This window comes from Gorilla gorilla, chromosome 1 (assembly GCF_029281585.2).
Source record: "Gorilla gorilla gorilla isolate KB3781 chromosome 1, NHGRI_mGorGor1-v2.1_pri, whole genome shotgun sequence".
In the NCBI taxonomy this organism is placed as follows: domain Eukaryota; kingdom Metazoa; phylum Chordata; class Mammalia; order Primates; family Hominidae; genus Gorilla; species Gorilla gorilla.
Window position 1 is genome coordinate 98,680,325 of NC_073224.2, and position 21,955 is coordinate 98,702,279.

Consider the following 21,955-nt stretch of genomic DNA (forward strand, 5'->3'; position numbering starts at 1 on the left):
CAGCCCAAGCCTCGTTTCTGTCCCTCCTAGAAAAAGTAACATCTGGAGCTAGAGAGAAGTTGCCTGGGACAGCCCAGGCTTTATTCCTCTCTCCTCTAGAAGCAGGATGCCCTTCTCAGCTTTGCCCAGTGAATCACATGACCCCTGAGATATGTAACTCAGGGGGAATTGCCTTTCAGGGCCTCTCAGCTGTGTTGTGTGGGGGGCATGTACAGTCAAGACTCTATCCTTCCCAGACAGCTGTCTTGAGCCTTGAGGACTGCCTCACAATGGATCCTAGGCTTCTTTTGTCCCTTGCTGCCTGTCTGTATTATAATAAAGCCACTTCACATTACTTGTTGCATGTGTGCATGTCTCCAACAGACACTGGTAGCACTTCAGGCCAGGATGCAGTGGGCGGAAGTGTGTGGATTCCTATTCCTGGCAGTTAGCATAGTGACGATCTCTGCTGTCCTGCCCATGGTGGGATTGGTGATTAGTCCTGCTTCATAGTTATGTGAATGCTCCTGTTTGTCCTCAGTTTGAGGTCATAATTGACAATTCCGGGGTTCCAGATACATAACATTCTGCTACACAGATGCTGTTTCCTTTGCCCAGCACACCTGTCACTCACCTCAACCCTTTCTGTCTTTTCCCCATCTTTCTGTGGCTAGCTCCTCCTCATTCTTTAGGTCTCAGTGTAGATAGCACCACTATCAGGAAGGAGTCCAGACACTGCCAGGCCTAAGGTAGGAGACTAATCTTCTTCTTCCAAAGCTCCCTGTGCCTTCCTCATCACAGCGCTTCCCAATTATGTTTCAAATTAGTCTGTCTTCCCGGACTAGACTAAGCCCCGTGAGGGCTGAGACAGTGTGAGCCCGTTTTGTTCATGTTTGCACCCAAAGTACCTTGTGTACAAAAGGCACACAATATTAGTTGACTAAACTTGTGAACGAATTTTTTTTATGGTTTTGAGGAAGAGGGAGCTTGTGTGTGTTTGGAAAAAGCCTGGACTCCTATTGATAACACCACCATCCCTGCAGCCCCCTCCTCCTCGAGAGCCACTGCCCTTTATTCCTGCTGCACATATCAGATTATGTTTGCAGAAAAATATTTGAATATCTCAAGGGCTATGTTTGAATCTGTACTTCTATAAATCAGATTTATTTGGTCAACCCCATCCTGTAAAGGCTTGCAAAAGAGAAAACTATGAGACAGCTAAGGATGGTGTATTATCCTGAACTTTTTGCTCCATTCCTCACAAGGCTTTCCTTGGTTAATTAAAAGCCTGACTTGGGCGGGTGGGGTGGCTCACACCTGTAATCCCAGCACTTTGGGAGGCCGAGGCAGGCGGATCACAAGGTAAGAGATCAAGACCATCCTGGTCAACATGGTGAAACCCCGTCTCTACTAAAAATACAAAAATTACCTAGGCTTGGTGGTGTACGCCTGTAGTCCCACCTACTCGGGAGGCTAAGGCAACAGAATCGCCGGAACCTGGGGGGTGGAGGTTGCAGTGACTGGAGATTGTGCCACCGCACTTCAGCCTGGTGACAGAGCAAGACTCCATCTTAAAAAAAAAAAAAGCCTAACTCAGCCAGTAGGAGCTCCCTTCCCACCAACTGACTATAATGAAAGGGAAATTATGGCTTCTTGTACTACTACACAACAGCCTTTGGATGCAACATTCCACCATTTATTTGTTCAACAAAATACTATTAATATTAACTGACCTCGAAGGGCCAAGAGGGCTTTAATGTACATGCAGCTGGGGCCCTTCATGCTACTAGGGACACAGTGAGTGATGAAAACTTCCCCAAAGTAAGGATATTCCTATGCTTGGACACTAAGGTGCAGTTCTCAGGGGCTAGGGCCTGTCATTCCTTCTCTTTCTCTTCTTCTCCACACCTCCACAATGGAACAGAAAGCAACAGTTGTGCCCCAGAAAAAAAATGCCTCTTGGCCTTCAGAACCCTGGGATGAAACAGAATATCATTCCCAGGAAGTAGCTCCAGACATAAAATTCTCCCCATATTATCTACCCTGGGTTACCTATTTTGTTCTTTAAAATAGGGGCAGCATTTTTGTCTAAAAAAAAAAGTTCCAGGATTAAATAAAACATTAATTAATCTAGAATATTGCACTCATCTGTTCACCCAATGAATACATATTGAGGAATATTTATATGCAAGTTTCTGTGGATACTTAAAGATATAATTCCTGCTCTCAAGTTGCTCACGATCTAGTGAGAAGACGGAAACAGTTTCAGCACTAAGCACTATGACAGTGTTATACATTTATGGCCAGAAAGTGGAGGAGGTCAGGGGAAGCTTCCCAAGGAAAACAACACTGGCTTGGTCTTAAAGTTGGGGTGACCGAGCAGAGAAGGGTGGAGGGAGGTGATGCAGAATTGCAGACAGAGTGAACACCAGGTACAGAAGCCAGGCGATCATAGACATAAGCCCTTGCTGAGCACTTATCCTGGGATGGATGCTACATTAAGAGCTCAACCACAAATCTTTGAAATAGGGCCTATGCCCCCTTTCATATATGAGGAAACTGAGGCGTGGAAGGGCTAACTACATAAATTGAACAAAGTCGCAGTTTTCTTAACAAGTGATGAAGCCAAGACTCAAACCAGAAAGTTTGAGTCCAGAGTCACTGCTCTTCACCACTTCATTACCTGGAACTTGCTATTGATGTAAAGTGTCTTTTGTAAAGGAATATAAGATGCCCGAGAAAGTAGGACAGGAAAACAGACTAGGCAGTGGACAGAAAAGCATGTCATGAATGTAGAGTTTATAAGCCCTGTGGTGGCATTTGGACTTATATTAAAGGCAACAGGGACCCAAATGATGGATTTTGAGGAGAGAAGTGGCCTGACTTATTTATGTGTATTATTCCATTAACATTGAATAGTATGGATGATAACAGAATAAGACTACTAGAAGTAAGAAGACCATTGGTAAACTGTTGTGGTGACCCAGGCAAGAACTGATGAGGACCAGGAAGTGAAAGCTTGAACTAAGGTAGAAGCAATGAGGATAAGGAGGAAGAGATGGGTATGGGGGGTGTCTCAGAAGTGGAATTGACAGGACATTGAAACTGAATCAGTGCAGAGAGTCACGAAGAAAGAGCAGTCATGAATCCCAGGTTCTTTGTTTTAGAGGTAGGGTATGGAGGAGAAGCAGGTTTGAATGAGAAGATAATTAGGGTGGGTTTGGGTGTGATGGGTTACAGATGCTTGTGGGAAGATTCAACTAGACAAGACAATGGGAAGTTCCCTATATGAGTCTGGAGTTAGGAGTGAAATCTGAGTAGAGATATATATTAGAGAGCCATTGGAACATAGGCTGTCATTGAGATCATGAGAATGGACGAGATAACCCAGAGAGGATCTCAAAAGTTAAAAAGACTGAGGGTGGACACTAGGGAAACACCAAACATACAGAAGGAGAACTGGAGGCAGGAGGCAGAGGAGGAGCTGAAATAGGAGAAAAATTGTGTGGGCATGCCACCACTGAAGCGAAGAGGAGAAAGAGGTTTAGAGAATGAGGAATTGATCAATTCTGCTATGTCAAGGTAGAATTGGAAAGTGCTCTTATATATGGGATGAAGTTGTTTGTTGTTGGCCCTGGGAAAAATTGAGTGGTGAGGATGGAAGAAAAATCAAAGTGGGTTTCAGAGCATGTGGAAGGGAGGGGATGGAGGCAGCACTTTTCAGGAAGCTTGGCTTTGATGGAAAGTAGGAGAGAACACAGGAGCAAGGGAGTTGTTGTTCAGTGTTTTGGTTTGGTTTGGTTTGGTTTTTAAATAAGAGAGACTTAGCATGGTGTATTAGTTTCCTATTGCTGCTGTAACAAATTATTACAAACTTATTGACTTAAAATAATACAAATTTACTGCCTTATAGTTCTGGAGATCAGGAGTTCTAAAATGGGTTGGCAGGGATGCATTTCTCGGGGCGACTCTAGGGGAGAATCTATTTCCTTTCTTTTTCTAGCTTCTAGAGTCTTCTTATATTCCTTGGTTTGCATCCCTTCATCAGTCTTCAAAGCCAGCAGTTTACCATTTTCCAATCTCTCTCTCCATCTCTCTCTCTCCCACTACCCCTTCCCTCTCTCTGCTTCTGTTGTCACATTGCTTTATGTATGATTTTTTAAAGAACCCTTGTGAATTCACTGGGCCTACCCAAATAATCCAGGACAGTCTCCTCATTTCAGGATCCCTAATCATATCAGCAGAGTCCCTTTTATTATATCAGGTAACTTATTCACAGATTCTGGGGACTAGGATGTGGACATCTTTGGGGGGTTATTACTCAACTAACCACATATGGTATCTCTGCCTGGCATATAGTAAGTGCTCAAAAATATTATAACAATAAAGGTGCTGGGAAAACTGGCTAGCCATATGTAGAAAGCTGAAAATGGATTCCTTCCTTATACCTTATACAAAAATTAATTTAAGATGGATTAAAGACTTAAATATTAGACCTAAAACCATAAAAACCCTAGAAGAAAACCTAGGCAATACCATTCAGGACATAGGCATCGGCAAGGACTTCATGTCTAAAACACCAAAAGCAATGGCAACAAAAGCCAAAATTGACAATTGGGATCTAATTAAACTAAAGAGCTTCTGCACAGCAAAAGAAATTACCACCGGAGTGAACAGGCAACCTACAGAATGGGAGAAAATTTTTGCAATCTACTCATCTGACAAAGGGCTAATATCCAGAATCTACAATGAACTCAAACAAATTTACAAGAAAAAAACAAACAACCCCATCAACAAGTGGGTGAAGGATATGAACAGACACTTCTCAAAAGAAGACATTTATGCAGCCAACAGACACATGAAAAAGTGCTCATCATCACTGGCCATCAGAGAAATGCAAATCAAAACCACAATGAGATACCATCTCACACCAGTTAGAATAGCGATCATTAAAAAGTCAGGAAACAACAGGTGCTGGAGAGGATGTGGAGAAATAGGAACACTTTTACACTGTTGGTGGGACTGTAAACTAGTTCAACCATTGTGGAAGACAGTGTGGCGATTCCTCAGGGATCTAGAACTAGAAATACCATTTGACCCAGCCATCCCATTACTGGGTATATACCCAAAGGATTATAAATCATGCTGCTATAAAGACACATGCACACGTATGTTTATTGAGGCACTATTCGCAATAGCAAAGACTTGGAACCAACCCAAATGTCCAACAATGATAGACTGGATTAAGAAAATGTGGCACATATACACCATGGAATACTATGCAGCCATAAAAAAGGATGAGTTCATGTCCTTTGTAGGGACATGGATGAAGCTGGAAACCATCATTCTCAGCAAACTATCACAAGGACAAAAAACCAAACACCGCATGTTCTCACTCATAGGTGGAAATTGAACAATGAGAACACTTGGACACAGGAAGGGGAACATCACACACCAGGGCCTGTTGTGGGGTGGGGGGAGGGGGGAGGGATAGCATTAGGAGATATACCTAATGTAAATGACGAGTTAATGGGTGCAGCACACCAACATGGCACATGTATACATATGCAACAAACGTGCACGTTGTGCACATGTACCCTAGAACTTAAAGTATCATAAAAATTTATATATAAATAAATAAATAAACATTTCTATGCTGAGGAGAAAGAGCCATCAGAAAGAAAGACATTACAAACATAGGAAAGAGAGAAAGAGAGAGAGAAAGAGACTCTGAAAGAGAGAAAGCAAGAATCCCTTAGGCCAAAGGGATGGGACCCAGAACACAGCCAGAAGGAGGGACACTCTGGACATTAAGTGAGATCATGTACACGCAGCTGGCAATAATTTTTAAAATGTGGCATTCATTACATATTTGTTTGCCTGCCTTATTCCTCAAGTGTTGCTACACTAGTGAAGGATTATGATATCATCCCTGCCTCAACCTGACAACCCAGCCATATACTATTATGTAATCTCCCCAAAATTTCACCTCTGATTTATCATTGCTTCTTCCAGAGCTCCTGGCTCTTTCTCCTCGGCAACAACAACAACAAAAAAAATTAATTAATTTTTTAAAAAAACAAGCTCAATACATGCTTTGGGATAAATAAATTAATGAATTAATGAAAGAACAAACGAACAGCCTTATGGACTGGGAGAACATTGATTTAGGGTGATCAGAAAGTAGCAGCTTCTCAGTCTTCGTTGACTTCTTCATTGCTCCCACCTGGGACACCTCCCTTCCTGTTCTTTAAGTTTTGTCTTTAAGAACAGGAAGGGAAGGTGTCCCAGGTGGGAGGAATTCTTCTGAGATAGAAAAAGGAAAGAGGGCAGGGCAAAGAGGTATGTGGGAGTCAAGTGAAAACACTGGCTGTGGCCCAGTGCGGTGGCTCACGCCTGTAATCCCAGCACTTTGGGAGGCTGAGGTGGGTGGATCACTTGAGGTCAGGAGTTCAAGGCCAGCCTGGCCAACATGGTGAAACCCCCATCTCTGCTAAAAATACAAAAATTTGCCAGGCGTGGTGGTGCAAGCCTGTTGTCCCAGATACCCAGAAGGCTAAGGCAGGAGAATAGCTTTAATCCGGGAGGTGGGGGTTGCAGTGAGCCGAGATCACGCCACTGCACTTCAGCCTAGGCGACAGAGCGAGACTCTGTCTCAAAAAAGAAGCAAACAAAAACAACCAAAAAAACACAAACCACTGGCTGAAGTAATTGAACAGGTAATTAGTAGAAGGCACTACAAGCCCCTAAGAATGAGTTTGCAATGGCACAAGATATACATTGGTGATAATTAATAATACTGTACTATAAACTGGGAAATTGCTAAGAGAGTAGATTTCATGGGCTCTTACCACTTAAAAAAAAAAAGGAAAGATAAGTATGTGAGGAAGTGGACATGTTAATTTGTTTGACGGTGGTACTCATTTCACTATGTATATAAAAAAACTATGTTGTATACCTTAAAAATATATTATTTTTACTTTAAAAATTTTTTAAATAAAAATTAGAAAAAAGCTAATGACTCTAGATTTCTCAGAGATACATGAACAGTACTACAACAGAAGAAGCATGAGAATAAAAAAAGCACTGTGCTGGAAAAATTTTTTTTAATCATAAATTAAATTCTTGATTCTAGCACTAATTTCTGCATGAACTTGAGCAAATTACTCAGTCTCATTGAGCCTCAATTAGCCGAAAGGACAAAGCGAGCTGATGCAGGTATAACAGCCCAGTAGCTAGTGTAAGAAAAGAAATAATGCCAGTGGCTCACGCCTGTAATCCCAACACTTTGGGAGGCCAAGGCAGGTGGATCGCCTACAGTCAGGAGTTCGAGAACAGCCTGACCAACATGATGAAACCCCTTCTCTACTAAAAATACAAAAACTGGTCGGGAGGCCTGGTGCGGTGGCTCACGCCTGTAATCCCAGCACTTTGGGAGGCCGAGATGGGCGGATCATGAGATCAGGAGATGGAGACCATCCTGGCTAACGCGGCGAAACCCCATCTCTACTAAAAATACAAAAAATTTAGCCGGGCATGGTGGCGGTCTCCTGTAGTCCCAGCTACTGGGAAGGCTGAGGCAGGAGAATGGCGTGAACCCGGGAGGCGGAGCTTGCAGTGAGCCGAGATCGTGCCACTGAACTCCAGCCTGGGTGACAGAGCGAGACTCCGTCTCAAAAAAAAAAAATAATAATAAATAAATATAATTTTTTAAAAAAACTGGTCGGGAGTGGTGGCAGGCACCTGTAATCCCAGCTACTCAGGAGGCTGAGGCACTTGAACCAGAGCAGCAGAGGTTGCAGTGAGCTGAGATCGTGTCATTGCACTCCAGCCTGGGCAACAAGAGTGAAACTCCATCTCAAAAAAGAAAAAAAAGAGAAAAGAAAGAAAGAATGCAGTAAATTATTGCTGTTACTATCTCTCAGAGTTGTTGTTATAAATAAAACACCATGTCAAAGCACCTAGGAAATCATCTTAGTGGAGGTTCGGTAAACTTTAATCTCTTCTCTTCCACATTAGAAATGTAAACTAAATGCTCTCAAGGGATGAGAGACACTGGAAGCTGGGAGGCTCTTGGAACTCTGTTGCCATCATCAAGGTGAGAAAACTCAGGGCCTGGTTCAGAGTCCATGGAGGACTCAGGTATTTGAGGTTTAAGTGGTTGGTACGTAATGTCTCCATTTTCCACCTTAATATAAAACGTGTCTCTTTTTCTCATCCAAGTTTTGGACCAGCGGAGACAAAGAAATGAGGCAGATAGCAAAACTCACCTTTATAACTGATTAAAAAAAAACATGGTGGACTGACTCACCACCCAACATAATTATCGATGGAAAACACAGGTCTCTCACTCCTGGGGACATAGCCCTGGGAAATGTACAGAAAGCAGCAGGTGCATGGGGTGCTTTCTGCATCCTGGGGCCAAGAGTGACAGCCAGAGCCTAGAGAGGCCAAGAGTGTTTGTTTAATAAGGTTTCTGCCCCAAGAAAGAAAACACCAGCAATGTAGAGAAAGTGTTCCCCCAATGGCATGTTCTATTTCTTTTTTTCTACTTAGGCTTCCAGATACAGCCCTCTAGGTCATCCAGAGGTGCCAGCCAGCCCTCACCAGTGGTCAGCTTTTCCTCAGTGGAGTGGTGGGTGAGCCAGTGGAGCTTGCTCTGAAGATACTAGAGGGAGCCAAAGCTGTCTGGCCCTTCAGTGTGACTCAGTTTCCAGACTCTTTCTCTTTAGACATAAATGAAGAACAAGTCAACCTTGATACCTTTGAGGGTTGGTTCAGGGGATGATGTGTTGTGGGGTTTTCCCACAGGTCAGCAGTCCAACTACCAGGGCCAGAGCCCCAACAAAGAATCTTCAGTGCCAGCCAGAAAGAATGATGAACTCCTCGTGTAAAGGGAGTTTGGGGCAACCAGTCAAACCATGGCCTCATGAGAAGCAGCTGACTAGGGAATGAGAGAGGAATACAAAAGACAAGGCACTGCGAAGCCAAGTCTGGTTGGGGAGAAGAAACCAATATGCCTGAAACAGGGAACCAGAAAGGACTCAGACAAAACTGCTGACAAGTATGGGGTTTCTTGGGGTAGGTGGTGAAAATATTCCAAAATAAGATTATAGCGATGTTTTCATAATCCCCTGGATATAATAAAAAAACATCAAATTGTGCACTTCATATGGGTGAATTGTGCGGTATGTGAATTATATATCTCAATAAAGATGTTTTAAAAAGAAGACACAGGCTGGGCACAGTGGCTTATGCCTGTAATACCAACACTTTGGGAGGCTGAAGTGGGCAGATAGCTTGAGCCCAGGAGTTTGAGAACAGCCTGGGCAACATGGTGAAACTCTGTCTCTGCAAAAAATACAAAACAAAACAAAACAAAACAAAACAAAAATAGCTGGGTGTGGTGGTGCTAGCTGTAGGTAGCACCTACAAAGGAAGCCGAGGTGGGAGGATCACCTGAACCTAGAAGGTTGAGGCCATGCCACTGCACTCCAGCCTGGGCAACAGAGCAAGACCCTGTTAGTGTGCCAAAAATTGTGTGACTTTAGTCACTTCCCTTCTTTATGCCTCAGTTTCCTCATCTATTAGGTGAAGGAGTGGGAATAGATGACCTCTCTAAGGTTCCCGTATTAACTTCCTGGGGCTGCCATAATAGATTACCACAAATTTGGTGGTTCAAGGCAACAGAAATTCATTCTCTCACAGCTCTGAAGGCTAAAAGTCTGAAATCAAGATATAAATACCAGGCTCCCTCCAGAGGCTATAGGGGAGAATCCACTCCTTGCCCCTCCCAGTTTTTGGTGACTGTTGTCATTCCTTGGCTTGTGGCCGTGTCTCTCTCTCTGCTCTGTCTCCTTCTCCTTTGCGTTCTGTCTCTCTCAAAACCCCTTTCTCCTTTCTCTTAGAAGGATATATGTGATTATATTTAGGCCCCACTTGGATCACCCAGGATAAACTTCTCCTCTCGAGATCCTTAATTTAATCACATCTTTTGACATTCCCATGCTCTAGGGAATTGACATAGATATCTTGGAATTGGGGGTGGGGGGCAATTTACTTATAGATCTTTGCATGTTTATAAGAGAGTGAGAGAACTGACTTGAGAAAAGTTGAACTACCTTATTTTTTCCAGAAACCCCCTCTTCACTTCCCTTCACCTCCATCCTAGATCGTATTTAAAATAACTTACACTTGTATGGAATTTTATGGTTTGAAAGTTATTATGCATTTATCAGCTCATTTTATTCTCATAAAAACCTATAAATTTGGTATTATCACTATAATTCCATTTCAGATGAGTAAATGGAGGCTCAGAGACACTAAATGACCTAACAAAGGTCACTAGCATGTAAAGTACTAGTGCCCAGACTCTGATCTGAGTCCTTGGACTTCAATTCCTGTGACTCCTGCACTGCCATCATTTGCCTGACCCTTGGTATAGCACCAAGGGATTCTACACAAAGAAGAGTGGATGCACTTGGAGTAGATTCACTTCTTCCCATTCCTCCTGCTAAACTAAACACAGCTAAAGCCCCTGGACGTTATATATACAACTAACATAAAAAGACAGAAAGGTGCAGAAAAAGAAGCAGACTGACTAGCAACCTTGGAACCTTGATTTTGGAACCCAAGAATTGAATGGCAGTGAGTTTGTGGATTTTCTTTTTGCCTCGCAAATCCTGAACTAGGTGCTAGAGAAGCAGCCCAGAAATGCCAAAGAGCATGCACAAAATAAGGTCCCAAGAAAAGCCTGCTTGTTCTCTTTAGCCAAAGCACTAGGAAGGCAATTCAGCAAGGCAGAAACTTTTAGAGAATAACTTTCCTACTCTAGCCAAACACCATGGAAAAATATCACAGCCCTACCACCACCCCTGTTAGCAAAGGCCAAGTGGGGAGCCTAAACTTCCACCTTTAATTAGCTGTAAGGAGGTACCCTCCCCAGACTCCACCCCTCACCAGGGTGTTATCAGAGAATATGGAGTGGGGAGCTGGGACTTTCATCCCTATCCAGAGGTAACAAGCTCTCTATCCAGCAGCAGTAACAAGGCACCCTTCCAACTCTGCCAGGACGAAGTCAGAGGAGGCCATCTGGGAAGTCTGGAATCCCATATCCACCAGTAAAGCACCTTTTTCCCCACTCTGGGTAGTCAAAGGAGGCTGAGTGGGGAACCTGGACCTTCACCCTTGCTTGGCATTAGCAAAATGAAACTCCCTCCCTTAACAGGCATGGTGTCAGAGGAAGCCTGCTAAAACAGAAGATTTAAATAAGATCCACAGTCTCATAACACCCAAAATGTCCAGTGTACAATTAAAAAATCACACATCATACCAAGAACCAGGAAAATCTCAACTTGAATGAAAAAAAAAATCAGCAGATGGCAACACCGAGATGACACAGATATTGGAATTATCTGACAAAGATATGAATACTCTTGGCACAAAAAATAGAATATCTTATTGAATAGAAGCTAAATGGAAATTTTAGAACTGAAAAATACAACCACCAAAGTAAAAAAAAATCCATTGGATGAGTTCAATGGCAGAACAAAGGGGACAGAAGAAAGAATCCATGAACTTGAAAACAGAACTGTAGAAATGACCCAAGCTCGGTGCGGTGGCTCACACCTGTAATCCCAGCACTTTGGGAGGCCGAGGTGGGTGGATCACTTGAGGTCAGGAGTTCAAGACCAGCCTGGCCAACACGATGAAACCCTGTCTCTACTAAAAATACAAAAATTAACTGGGCATGGTGGCGGATGCCTGTAATCCCAGCTACTTGGCAGGCTGAGGCAGGAGAATCCCTTGAATCCGGGAGGTGGAGGTTGCAGTGAGCCAAGATTGCGCCATCGCACTCCAGCCTGGGGGAGAAGAATGAGACTTCATAAAAAAAAATAAAAAATAAAAAAAGAAATGACCCAAGCTGAATAACTTTAAATTGTGTAAATACACAGACTTTCCTTATCTTCCTGAGTTTTCTAAATTGTTTGATGGCTGAAGCAAAAAGTATAACATGGCCTGAATGTGGATCTCAATGTATATAGATGAAATATTTAATACAATTATATCATAAGTGGAAAAAACAAGGGACTTACAAGAAGGTAAGGTTTCTACTTTTGTATTGAAGTGACAGAATATGGACATCAGCTGATCTTTTTTTTTTTTTTTTGAAACGGAGTCTCACTCTGTTGCCCAGTAGTGCAGTGGCGCCATCTTGGCTCACTGCAACCTCCACCTCCCTGGTTCAAGCAATTCCCCTGCCTCAGCCTTCCGAGTAGCTGGGATTACAGTCGCCTGCCACCACGTCCGGCTAATTTTTTTGTATTTTTAGTAGAGATGGGGTTTCACCATGTTGGCCAGACGGGTCTCAAACTCCTGACCTCAGGTGATCCACCCACCTCCGCCTGCCAAAGTGCTGGGATTACAGGCGTGAGCCACTGGGCCCGGCCAGATCTTTGTGGTGATAAAATAGTTCTGTTATCTTGATTGCAGCGGTGGCTGCAAGAATCTACAGGTATGATAAAACGGCATAGACTACACATTGTACCAATGTCAATTCACTGGTTTTGATTGTGTACTATAGGGCAACATTAAGTGAAGAGTACACAGGACCTTTTTTTAGTATCTTTGCAACTTCCTGTATGTCTAAAATTATTTTAAAATCAAAAAGGTTTTTAAAAAGAGGACAAAAAAAAGAATAAAAGAGAACTGAAGGGGCATCATCACAGGCAACTGGGGAACCCCCTTTTCAATCTGGAGGCCATACGTGAGGGGAGATGGTGCTCAGAGAGCACAGGTTTCCGGCCTGGAACCTTTGGCTCAGGCCCTGGTCTCACCCTCCAGTGACATCACAAAGCCTCAGAAGCCCCGCCGACCACGCAGCAGTTTTGCTAACGGAACTATCATCGTGTTTGTATTGGAAGCGGTTGTTTGGCCTTGCTGAGCAAACGTCTATGCCTTTTCCATTACATCCGAAGGAGAATAGCTCCATGTGAAGAACGGAATCAGTAGATGTTTGGTCGCTGTACCATATTCACTCCTAGGATATAACAAGAGCAAGCCCAATTCTTATGGTGGTGTGGGCAGTCGGCTTGCACCACGTACCTATCTCGGCTCTTTTTGGAAGCTTATGTCCTCCCCACAACTTCCAGCTTTCTTATGGGACAAGGGTACACTCACCACTGCCGTATCTAATCCTGCTTGCCTGGTAAATGTTCTCTTCTTCTTTACACCCCTGATGACTCTGGTCACTCTACTCATCCTGGTCTGGAAAGTAACCAAAGACAAAAGCAACAAGAACAGAGAGACACACCCAAGAAAGGAGGCAACATGGCTGCCATAAAGATCTGGATCTCTTGGTGGGGACTCCACTGAGGTGAAGACCTGATTGTACAAGAGGCACGGCCACTGGAGCTGTCTCAGAGCCCAGAGCCAGGGGGGCCAGAGCTGCTTTAGCCACCCTGTTCCTCCATTGCCAGATGTCCCCCCAGGCCTCATTTCCTTCCTCTGCCACCATCCCTCTTATAATGCACTCCTCCTGCGGTTCTTTGGCTTGTCCCAGCTTCTGAGTTTGAATGTCTTTTTTTTTTTTTTTTTTTTTTTTGTGGATCTTCAAGACTGAAATAGTAAATGGCTCTTGATTTCTGCACTAACAGAGGAAAGAAACAAGTACATGGAAAAGTAAAAATTGATTACAAAGCCTAAATTTTCCTCTATAAATTGGGCATGTGCTGACTGTGGGATATTGAAATTATTGGGAGCTCACAGCATCTCAAGTTATATAATGAAGCTATTCTGGAAGCTCATTTCCAGAAGATCCTTAAAATGAAATGGCTCACTCTATGCTGAATTGTAGGTACACTCCTTCCTCCTCTTCACTTAATGCTGGGAGTAAAATGTATTTTTTTTTATTAAGAAATGATTTGAAGTACCATACATTTTTATCTCCTCTTCTCTCTCACCCTCCAACTTAGTGGGTTGACAAAATTTTAAAATATCATATCCTAAAATGATAATTTTTCTTTTTCTTTTTTTGTCCTTTCAGAATTTGGAGCAAGTTAACTCCTTTTTCAAATGAAATCCAAATTAAAGAGGCAGTTTTTTTGAAAAACCAAACTCTTATTCAATTCGGTTTGGGTAACCCTAGGGAGAATTTTACTACTTGCCTGAAATGAATGAATATTTTTCTAGGAGAAGAACCTCTTTGCCCAGTCTATTGTTAACCCTTCCTTTTAGAAGCATCATATCAGGTGTCCCCTTGCTTCAACCCTCACATGCATTTGACTCTGGAAGTCTTAAACCAGGGCCCCTTCCCTCTAAACCTTTCCCCCATTGCTTACAATCATGGAACTGTGTTTGGCCACTGGAAGAATAAGTCACTCGGGGTATGTGGCCATGCACTCTGCATCTCAAAGCATGGGTCACTCTTTCACCTCCACTTTAGCCCATAGAAATTTGGAAGCTTGGTCCTTTGGTGCTGTAGAGAGGCTAGGGTTGCTACCAGACCCAAGGGGAGTCCACCCCAGTGAGGGCTCTCACCTGCCTCCTGGAGTGCCTGTTGCCAATGGTGGTGGTGGGTATTTGTTTCTGTGGTTGACCAGCTTTGGCAGAAACAAACCACCAAGTAGCTGGCGGACGAAACTGAAAAGCCTCATGACTGAGAAAGACATAGCCCGGTTGCCTCTGACAGCTGAGGCCCTCTTTATTAAAAGCCACCAGCATTCCTCCCAAGCATGGTGTGCTTGGAAAATAGTGCATGCTAGGGGTGGGATGGGGAGTGGTGTCTTGACATGAGTGGGCATGGGTTCCATGCCTTTCCTTGTTGGGGAGGAGTTCCACCAAAGGTCTGTGCATGTCTTAGAATTGGCAGAAAGATCTTCAGCACTCCTAACACTCTTCAAATCTTTCTTTCCTATCATACAGATGCCTCTATTCACCCAGCAGATATTTACTGAGCTCTCACTGTGCACCAGACCCTGTCCTGGATGCTGGGATACAAGAATAGCAGAAAGGTGCCCATCTTCTCTCTCCTAGAGCCCATACAGCACAGTGAGAGAGACAGATGTTAACGAAATAATTGCATACATGATTTTTTAATTATAAATGGAGAAAAGTGCTCTGAAAAAGGAATCTGGCTTTATGAGAGTATATATGAAAGGAATCTGACCTAGACAGAGAGTTTACCTGAGGAAGTAATGCTTGGGCTGAGAACTGAAGGGTGAGTGGATGAGAAACAGGTGAGGGGCAAAAGAAGGGCCAGGCCCCCCGGATAGAGAGACAGCACCGGCCAAGGCCTGTGAAGGGAGAAGTCAATGGGATAGAAAGATGGTCAGCAGTTCTGGAACACAGAAATTGAACACAAAAATAAAGCATTATGAGGCTGGAACACAGAAATTGAACACAAAAATAAAGCATTATGAGGCTGGAGACATAGGTGGGACTGTTTCTCACAGAACCCTGGTGGGCAGTAATCACTGGTGACTGAGCTGTGGAGGGGGGATGGGGATAGATCTCTAAGGCTCCTTCCAGCTGGTGCATTTCTGCACTTACTAGTTAGGTGCATGTATTAAAAGACTCCTGGCCAGGCGGGCGCGGTGGCTTATGCCTGTAACCCCAGCACTCTGGGAGGCCGAGGTGGGTGGATCATGAGGTCAAGAGATTGAGACCATCCTGGCCAACATGGTGAAACCCAGTCTCTACTAAAAATACAAAAATTAGCTGGGCGTGGTGGTGCATGCCTGTAATCCCAGCTACTCTGGAGGCTGAGGCAGGAGAATCTCTTGAACCCGGGAGGCGGAGGTTGCAGTGAGCCGAAATCGCACCGCTGCACTCCAGCCTGGCAACAGAGCAAGACTCCGTCTCAAGAAAAAAAAAAAAAAAAAAAAGACTCCTGGCCCAGATTGTTTCACACTTCCCAGAGACTCAGAGTTCCCCTCCTCCCATGGAACTCAAAGCCATTTCCTTCCATCCTCCAGGATTTAGTTACTCCCCAAACTCCTCAAGCCCCGCCTACATTCTTCTGTTTCTATTATTCAGACTTAATGACAAACCGGCCAGGCTGCACTGTAAGCTTATGGCCATCAGATGGCAGCAAAAGATCAGCAAACCTGGTCCTTGTAGCACCCGCAAAGGCAAAGGGACTCAGCTGGATAGTCAGTCCCTCCCTCCACCTCCATAAAGGCCTATAATCAAGTCATCCACAATAATGGGAATCTCTTTTCCAGAAGATCTCCAGGGCTGGAAATTTCAGAATTTTAAAAACATGTGTTATATATTAAGCATCAATTATACACTGGTTCTTAACATATGGTATCTTTTTGCTACCTAGCTATGCTGTGAAAAGGGCATTATCCCTCCTATACAAGGAAAATTGAGGCTCAGAGCATCAGGGAGGCTGGTTATCTGTTCAAAGGCTCATAGCAGAGCCCGAATTCTTTTCCCCTCCCATGCTGCTCCCTGCATTCATCATGGAATAAGACATTTTCAGCTTCGAGGAAGCTCTTCTTTCTCTATCAGAAATCATTTTGCTCTAAAATGCTGCTGGCATTAATTTATAGTATTCTCTTTAGGGAGATGCTCTGCCAGGGGTGCCTTGTGTCTGCCTCCCTTGCCTCCTATGGCTTTTCTCCAACACCCTCCGAGAGGTCTGTCGGCAGCTCCAGCTCCTGCACCTGTAGGCATCAAGTCAACAAGCACTGACCATCATAAAGCAGCCAGTGAGCAGTGAGTGGCAGAGAGAAAGTGGTGAAAAGCAATGAGATGTTAATTCCTTCTTTGAGGAGCTTTAGTTCCAGATGTGGCTAAGGGCTTCCCTTGGACTAACAGCAGCCACAGGTGATTTCTGAGACAGGCCAAGGATGGGGTGTTGGCATTCTAAAGCCTGAAGGGTCCTTGTGGGCTAGGGAAAGCATCCAGAAGCAGCTGCAATGTTAGGGAAACAGCTAGCATAGACTTAAGAGTGGAAGGGAGTTCATGAGGCATGACAGGGGGGCAGTGAGACAGCTGCATGACGCATGCAGGGAAACAATGGGGAGTCAGGTGAGAAAATAGCACTCGCCCATGGTAGAGACCTTGAATATCAGGCTAAGGTGTTCAATTTCAAGCTAGAGGGAGCCAGGGAAGGAAAGTGACACATGAAATAAACACTCAAGGTTAATCTGGCATGGTTGATGAATAGGAATAGGGAAAAATTAAGAAGATAGGCTACAATGCTATAGTTTTATCATAAAGGTTTCCAAAGTTTTATCAAAAACTTTCCAAAGTTCCCTAATTACCCTTTGGTAAGAAATAGGGAGAAATTAAGTCAAGAAGATAAGTTAAAATGCTATAGTTTTATAATAAAATGTTCCATAGTTCCTGGTTCTTTCCTGTTTCTCTGACTTTGCCTGTTGTATATTTTCCACCTGAACTGCCCTTTTGTAAACATTTCTCTGCTCAGTTTTTCGTTTTTTGTTTTGTTTTGTTTTTGTTTTTTGAGACAGAGTCTCACTCTGTTGCCCAGGCTGGAGTACAGTGGTGCCATCTGGGCTCACTGCAACCTCCACCTCCTGGGTTCCAGTGATTCTAATGTCTCAGCCTCCCAAGTAGCTGGGATTACAGGCGTGCACCAAAACGCCTGGTTAATTTTTGTATTTTTAGTACAGATGGGGTTTTGCCATGTTGGCCAGGCTGGTCTTGAACTCCTGATCTCAGGCGATCCACCCACCTTGGCCCCCCAAAATGCTGGGATTACAAGAATGAGACACTGCGCCCAGCCTGTTCAACGGTTTTTTAAGAGTGTGTGTGGAGAGGTAGAAGTTGAATTCAAAGGGGTCCATCTTCAGAACTTTGTCAAAAAGCAGGCGATACCAATAAGGACCTTTGCTGACTCCCATCTTCCTAACTTGGAGCATCAGCTGGCTGGGTCAGTAGCTGAAACAGGTGATGCCACAAATTGGGGGTGGGGTGAGAAACCTAGAAAAGTTTGGGAGTCACAGAGCTGTCTTCTCAAGCGATTGTGAGATGCTCTCTAACTGTTCCAGCCCACTGAAGCTCAAAAACTGTGGATTCCCTAAGTGGGCAGGGGCAGCAGCCATAGAATCAGCACTGCCCAGAGCTGCCATCATCCAGACAGACTCATGGAGTGCCAGAGCCAGAAGCTCCTTGGCCCACCCAGAACTTCACTCTCACTTTACAGCGGCCTCTGGTGCCCAGGGGTAAGTCCGGGAGGCCTGAGTGTGGAGGTGTGTTTCAGAGAAACTGGGAGTGGAATGCTGGCTCCACCCTTCATTCATACCAGCTGTGCATCCACAGCAAATTACCTAAGCCAGTGGTTCTCAATGTATGGTTCTGGGATCCCTAAGGATACCCCAAGACGCTTTCAAGGGATCCATGAAGTGGAAACTATTTTAATAAAAATATTAATTTTTTTCACTCTCTTTCATGAGTGTACAGAAGAGCTTTTGAAAGACTACATGTTGAATTTTAAAGGGATTTGCAAACATGTAAAACACTGTTATTCTTCTTTCCAAATATGTTATTTCTGTTAATATGTAATAAGTTTATCATAGTTATTTTTACATAAAATAAGTATTTTTTAAAAGTTTAGTGTTAGTTTCTAACAAACTGAAGTTCCTTGGGGTCCTCCATAATTTTTTTTTTTTTTTGAGATGGAGTCTCACTCTGTTGCCCAGGCTGGAGTGCAGTGGCATGATCTCAGCTCACTGCAACCTCCGCCTCCTGGGTTCAAGTGATTCTCCTGCCTCAGCCTCCCAAGTAGCTGGGACCACAGGTGCACGCCACCACGCCTGGCTAATTTTTGTATTTTTTAGTAGAGACGAGGTTTCACCATATTGGACAGGCTGGTCTCGAACTCCTGACCTCATGATCCACCTGCCCAGCCTCCCAAAGTGCTGTGATTACAGGCGTAAGCCACCACGCCTGGCCTGGGATCCTCCATAATTTTTAAGATTGTAAAGGCAGACTTAAAAAGTTTGAGAACCACTGCTTTAAACTCTTTAGTTTAAATTTCCTTATCTTATCCATCTCTTTATCTGTAAAATGGACACAACACTTACTTCACAGGATAGCTGAGGCTTTAAAAAGACACCCCATATAAAATGCCTAGGCAAGGTTTTTGAAACACTGCTTTCTCCAACATCAGCTCAGAGCAGTTCTTGGCTTTCTCTGGCATTCAGTCAAGATCTAGTGTCTGGGAAACAAAACTTTGGGGAGTACAAAGATGCTTTCCTGCCGGAAGCCAAGATCTGGGTACACAAGGTCCCATCTGTACCTGGGGAAGACCCCTGTGTCAAGAGCACCACACAGTGAGTGACAGTCCAACTAGACACATCACAGTAAGGTGCCCATCGGCAACAGCTGAGTTCCCAGAACCTGTTAGCACACCTGTAGCTCACCTCTCTCACCATCTGAGGGCAGAAACCCCACACAAATAGAACAGCAGAGTGGGCTCAGGACAAAAACCAAATTAAGCTCTTAAAATGGGCACTTCCAGAACAGGAAAAGTCACTTCAGATGATGTGTCCCTTAAACAGCTGTTTTAGGAGCTGTAACATTTTCCAACCGTGAGTAAATGGGGCAGCTGACCCGGCCATGGGGATGATAAACACCAAGAATAGGGGAATAGGGGACACATCCATGCAGAGTCCCAGTTACCAGTCTTCCTTTAAGCAAGAATGATTTTCATATTGTAATGCCTGCCTAGGCTTTTTTTTTTTTTTTAATCACTGCTACCTCCACCCCCCGAATCTCCCGAATGAGGCTGTCTTTTTTTTTTTTTTTTTTTTTTGAGACGGAGTCTCTTTCTGTTGCCCAGGCTGAAGTGCAGTGGTGCGATCTCGGCTCACTGCAACATTTACCTCCCGGGTTCAAGCGATTCTCCTGCCTCCGCCTCTTGAGTAGCTGGGATTACAGGCACGTGCTACCATGCCAGGCTAATTTTTGGCATTTTTGGTAAGAGACAGGGTTTTGCCATGTTGGCCAGGCTGGTCTCAAACTCCTGACCTCAAGCGATCCACTCACCTCGGCCTCCCAAAGTGCTGGGATTACAGGCATGAGCCAATGCCCCCCAGCCAAATGAGTCTGTCTTAATTCTAATTAGATACTGGAAGGAGTCAGAAGATGGACTCCTAGACTGACCTGGTCACTAATTCCCTGTGTAAGTGAGCTTCAGTTTCCTCCTGTGTAAAATGGAGAGGAAAAAAAAATACACACATCTCATAGGATTGTAAGGAGCTAAGGAAAGAGACAGAAAGGATCTTTGTGAAGTCTAAAGTGCCCTTCAGTATTTCTTACTGTAACTGTCTCAGGCAGCAAAAGCTAAATAGTTACATCCTTTTCATACATCGGTAGATCCTTTTTAATATATGCAGAAAAACCAATATGCCTGGCTTGGGTTCAGAAAGGAGCAGTGATTTAGCAAGAGCATGTTCCTTGGAGTTTAGTTGGTCTCCTTGATTCAATTAATGCTCAATCTGAGTGAAATGGTTCTAGAAGACAGCCATACAAATGTGATTTGGGAAAAACTGTACTTTCCTGTTAATGAGTGCCTATTTAACACTTTAGAGTTTAAAAATGATTTTACCTACATTATCCCAAGTCCTCCTAAGAATACTGAGAGGAAGCTAGTCTTCTTTCTACAAGAACAGGCTGAGAGAAGTAAAGTAACCTGCTGAAGGTTTCAAAGCAAGTCAGAGGTGCAGCCAGATCTGCTGAGTCTAAGGTTTGCATTCTTTCCACTGTCTGACCCCAGAAGACACCACCTCAATTCCCAGTGAGATCATGTGGGCAGCTCTGGTCACTGGAAGCACAGCTGGAAGGCAGCGGGTGCTGAACTGCGGGAGTGGCTTTGTTCAACCCAATTTACCCAATCTGCCAGAGGAGAATCAAGAGGGCCTCTGACCCCCACTCCCTCATCCCCAGTAAATGCCACTGTTTTTTTGGTCCCAAATGAATGGTAACCCTGCCTTTCTCTGCAGCTTGAAGGGGCTGCCACAGCTCCTCTGAGGCCAGCTCCCCACTGCCACCCAGACAAATATCTCAAGCAAGGTTTCCTCACAGCTGTGTCACAGTGAGCCACACAGGAGGAACCGCACAGCGTGCAGGAGTAGGGGAGCAGGGCTCAACCGAGTGGGCAGAGGAAGAGGGGGACCTGAGACACCCTGCCCAGGGAGGCAGAGCTCACAGAGGATCGGAGTCAGGGGCACTAAAGGGTTTGCGCCCTGCTTCCAATGCTTACTCCTTAGGGCTCTTGAACAGTTCACCGGCCTGGTCCATAAAAATGGTCCCAGGTCCATAAAAATGCCCTGTATATTCCAAAAATCTCTTTGGGGTAGAACAAAGCAAAAGGTAGGCACTCGTACTGTCAAATCCCCTCTGTCCGAAGAAAGGCTTTACTTGATCTCCCCAATTATCTATTCCTTTAAAAAATACCTCTAGCTTGTACTTTAAAAATTTACATTAACATGGATTTCAACCAGTTACTTCTACTCTTAACCTGGGATCCATGGATACGTTTTGAGGGTTCTTAGTACTTGGATGGGAGGATGACTAGATTTTCACTAACCTCTGAGTGAACTTAGTAGGTGTTTATTACAAGCCCCAATAGTATTAGCAATACCTGTGTCTCTGTCACTAATAGAAATCAAAATGTTTCCATATTCTATCAGTTGTTGTAGTCTCTTGAAATATTGTTTATACTCATCACAACTTGGAAATTATAGTAGTTATTAGGTCTGCCACTAGATCTGGTTATTGAATGCATTATTAAAGAAGGCAGTAGATTACTATGTCACAAATTTGTTTTTTGATGCTTTCAATAATGTATTTCAGTAAGATTGGCTTCCTTTGTAATCCTATATATTTCAGCTTCTGTATTTGGAAACACTGTAAGGAGTCCACAGGCTTCACCAGACTGCCAAAGGGGACCTGGACACAGAAAAAGTCAGGACCCCCTGACCCAAAATGCTCCTCTGAGTCC

General features: G+C 44.0%; 1 protein-coding gene and 1 long non-coding RNA gene across 2 annotated transcripts; both read left to right on the plus strand.

Moving 5' to 3' along the window:
• Positions 1–585: 585 nt before the first annotated feature.
• On the plus strand, positions 586–9,109 carry LOC109029191 (uncharacterized). Its single transcript, XR_010133585.1, has 3 exons — positions 586–728; positions 7,999–8,077; positions 8,791–9,109. It is a non-coding gene; the product is annotated as an uncharacterized lncRNA (long non-coding RNA).
• A 3,426-nt stretch (positions 9,110–12,535) lies between these two features.
• On the plus strand, positions 12,536–13,934 carry SMIM42 (small integral membrane protein 42). Its single transcript, XM_055362986.2, has one exon. It carries the CDS (start codon positions 13,109–13,111, stop codon positions 13,319–13,321), a length of 213 nt encoding a protein of 70 aa, XP_055218961.1. The 5' UTR covers positions 12,536–13,108; the 3' UTR covers positions 13,322–13,934.
• Positions 13,935–21,955: the final 8,021 nt, after the last annotated feature.

Excerpts from the sequence above, each read along its gene's own strand:
- SMIM42 (XM_055362986.2), top strand. The coding sequence starts at position 13,109 with ATGTCCTCCCCACAACTTCCAGCTTTCTTATGGGACAAGGGTACACTC.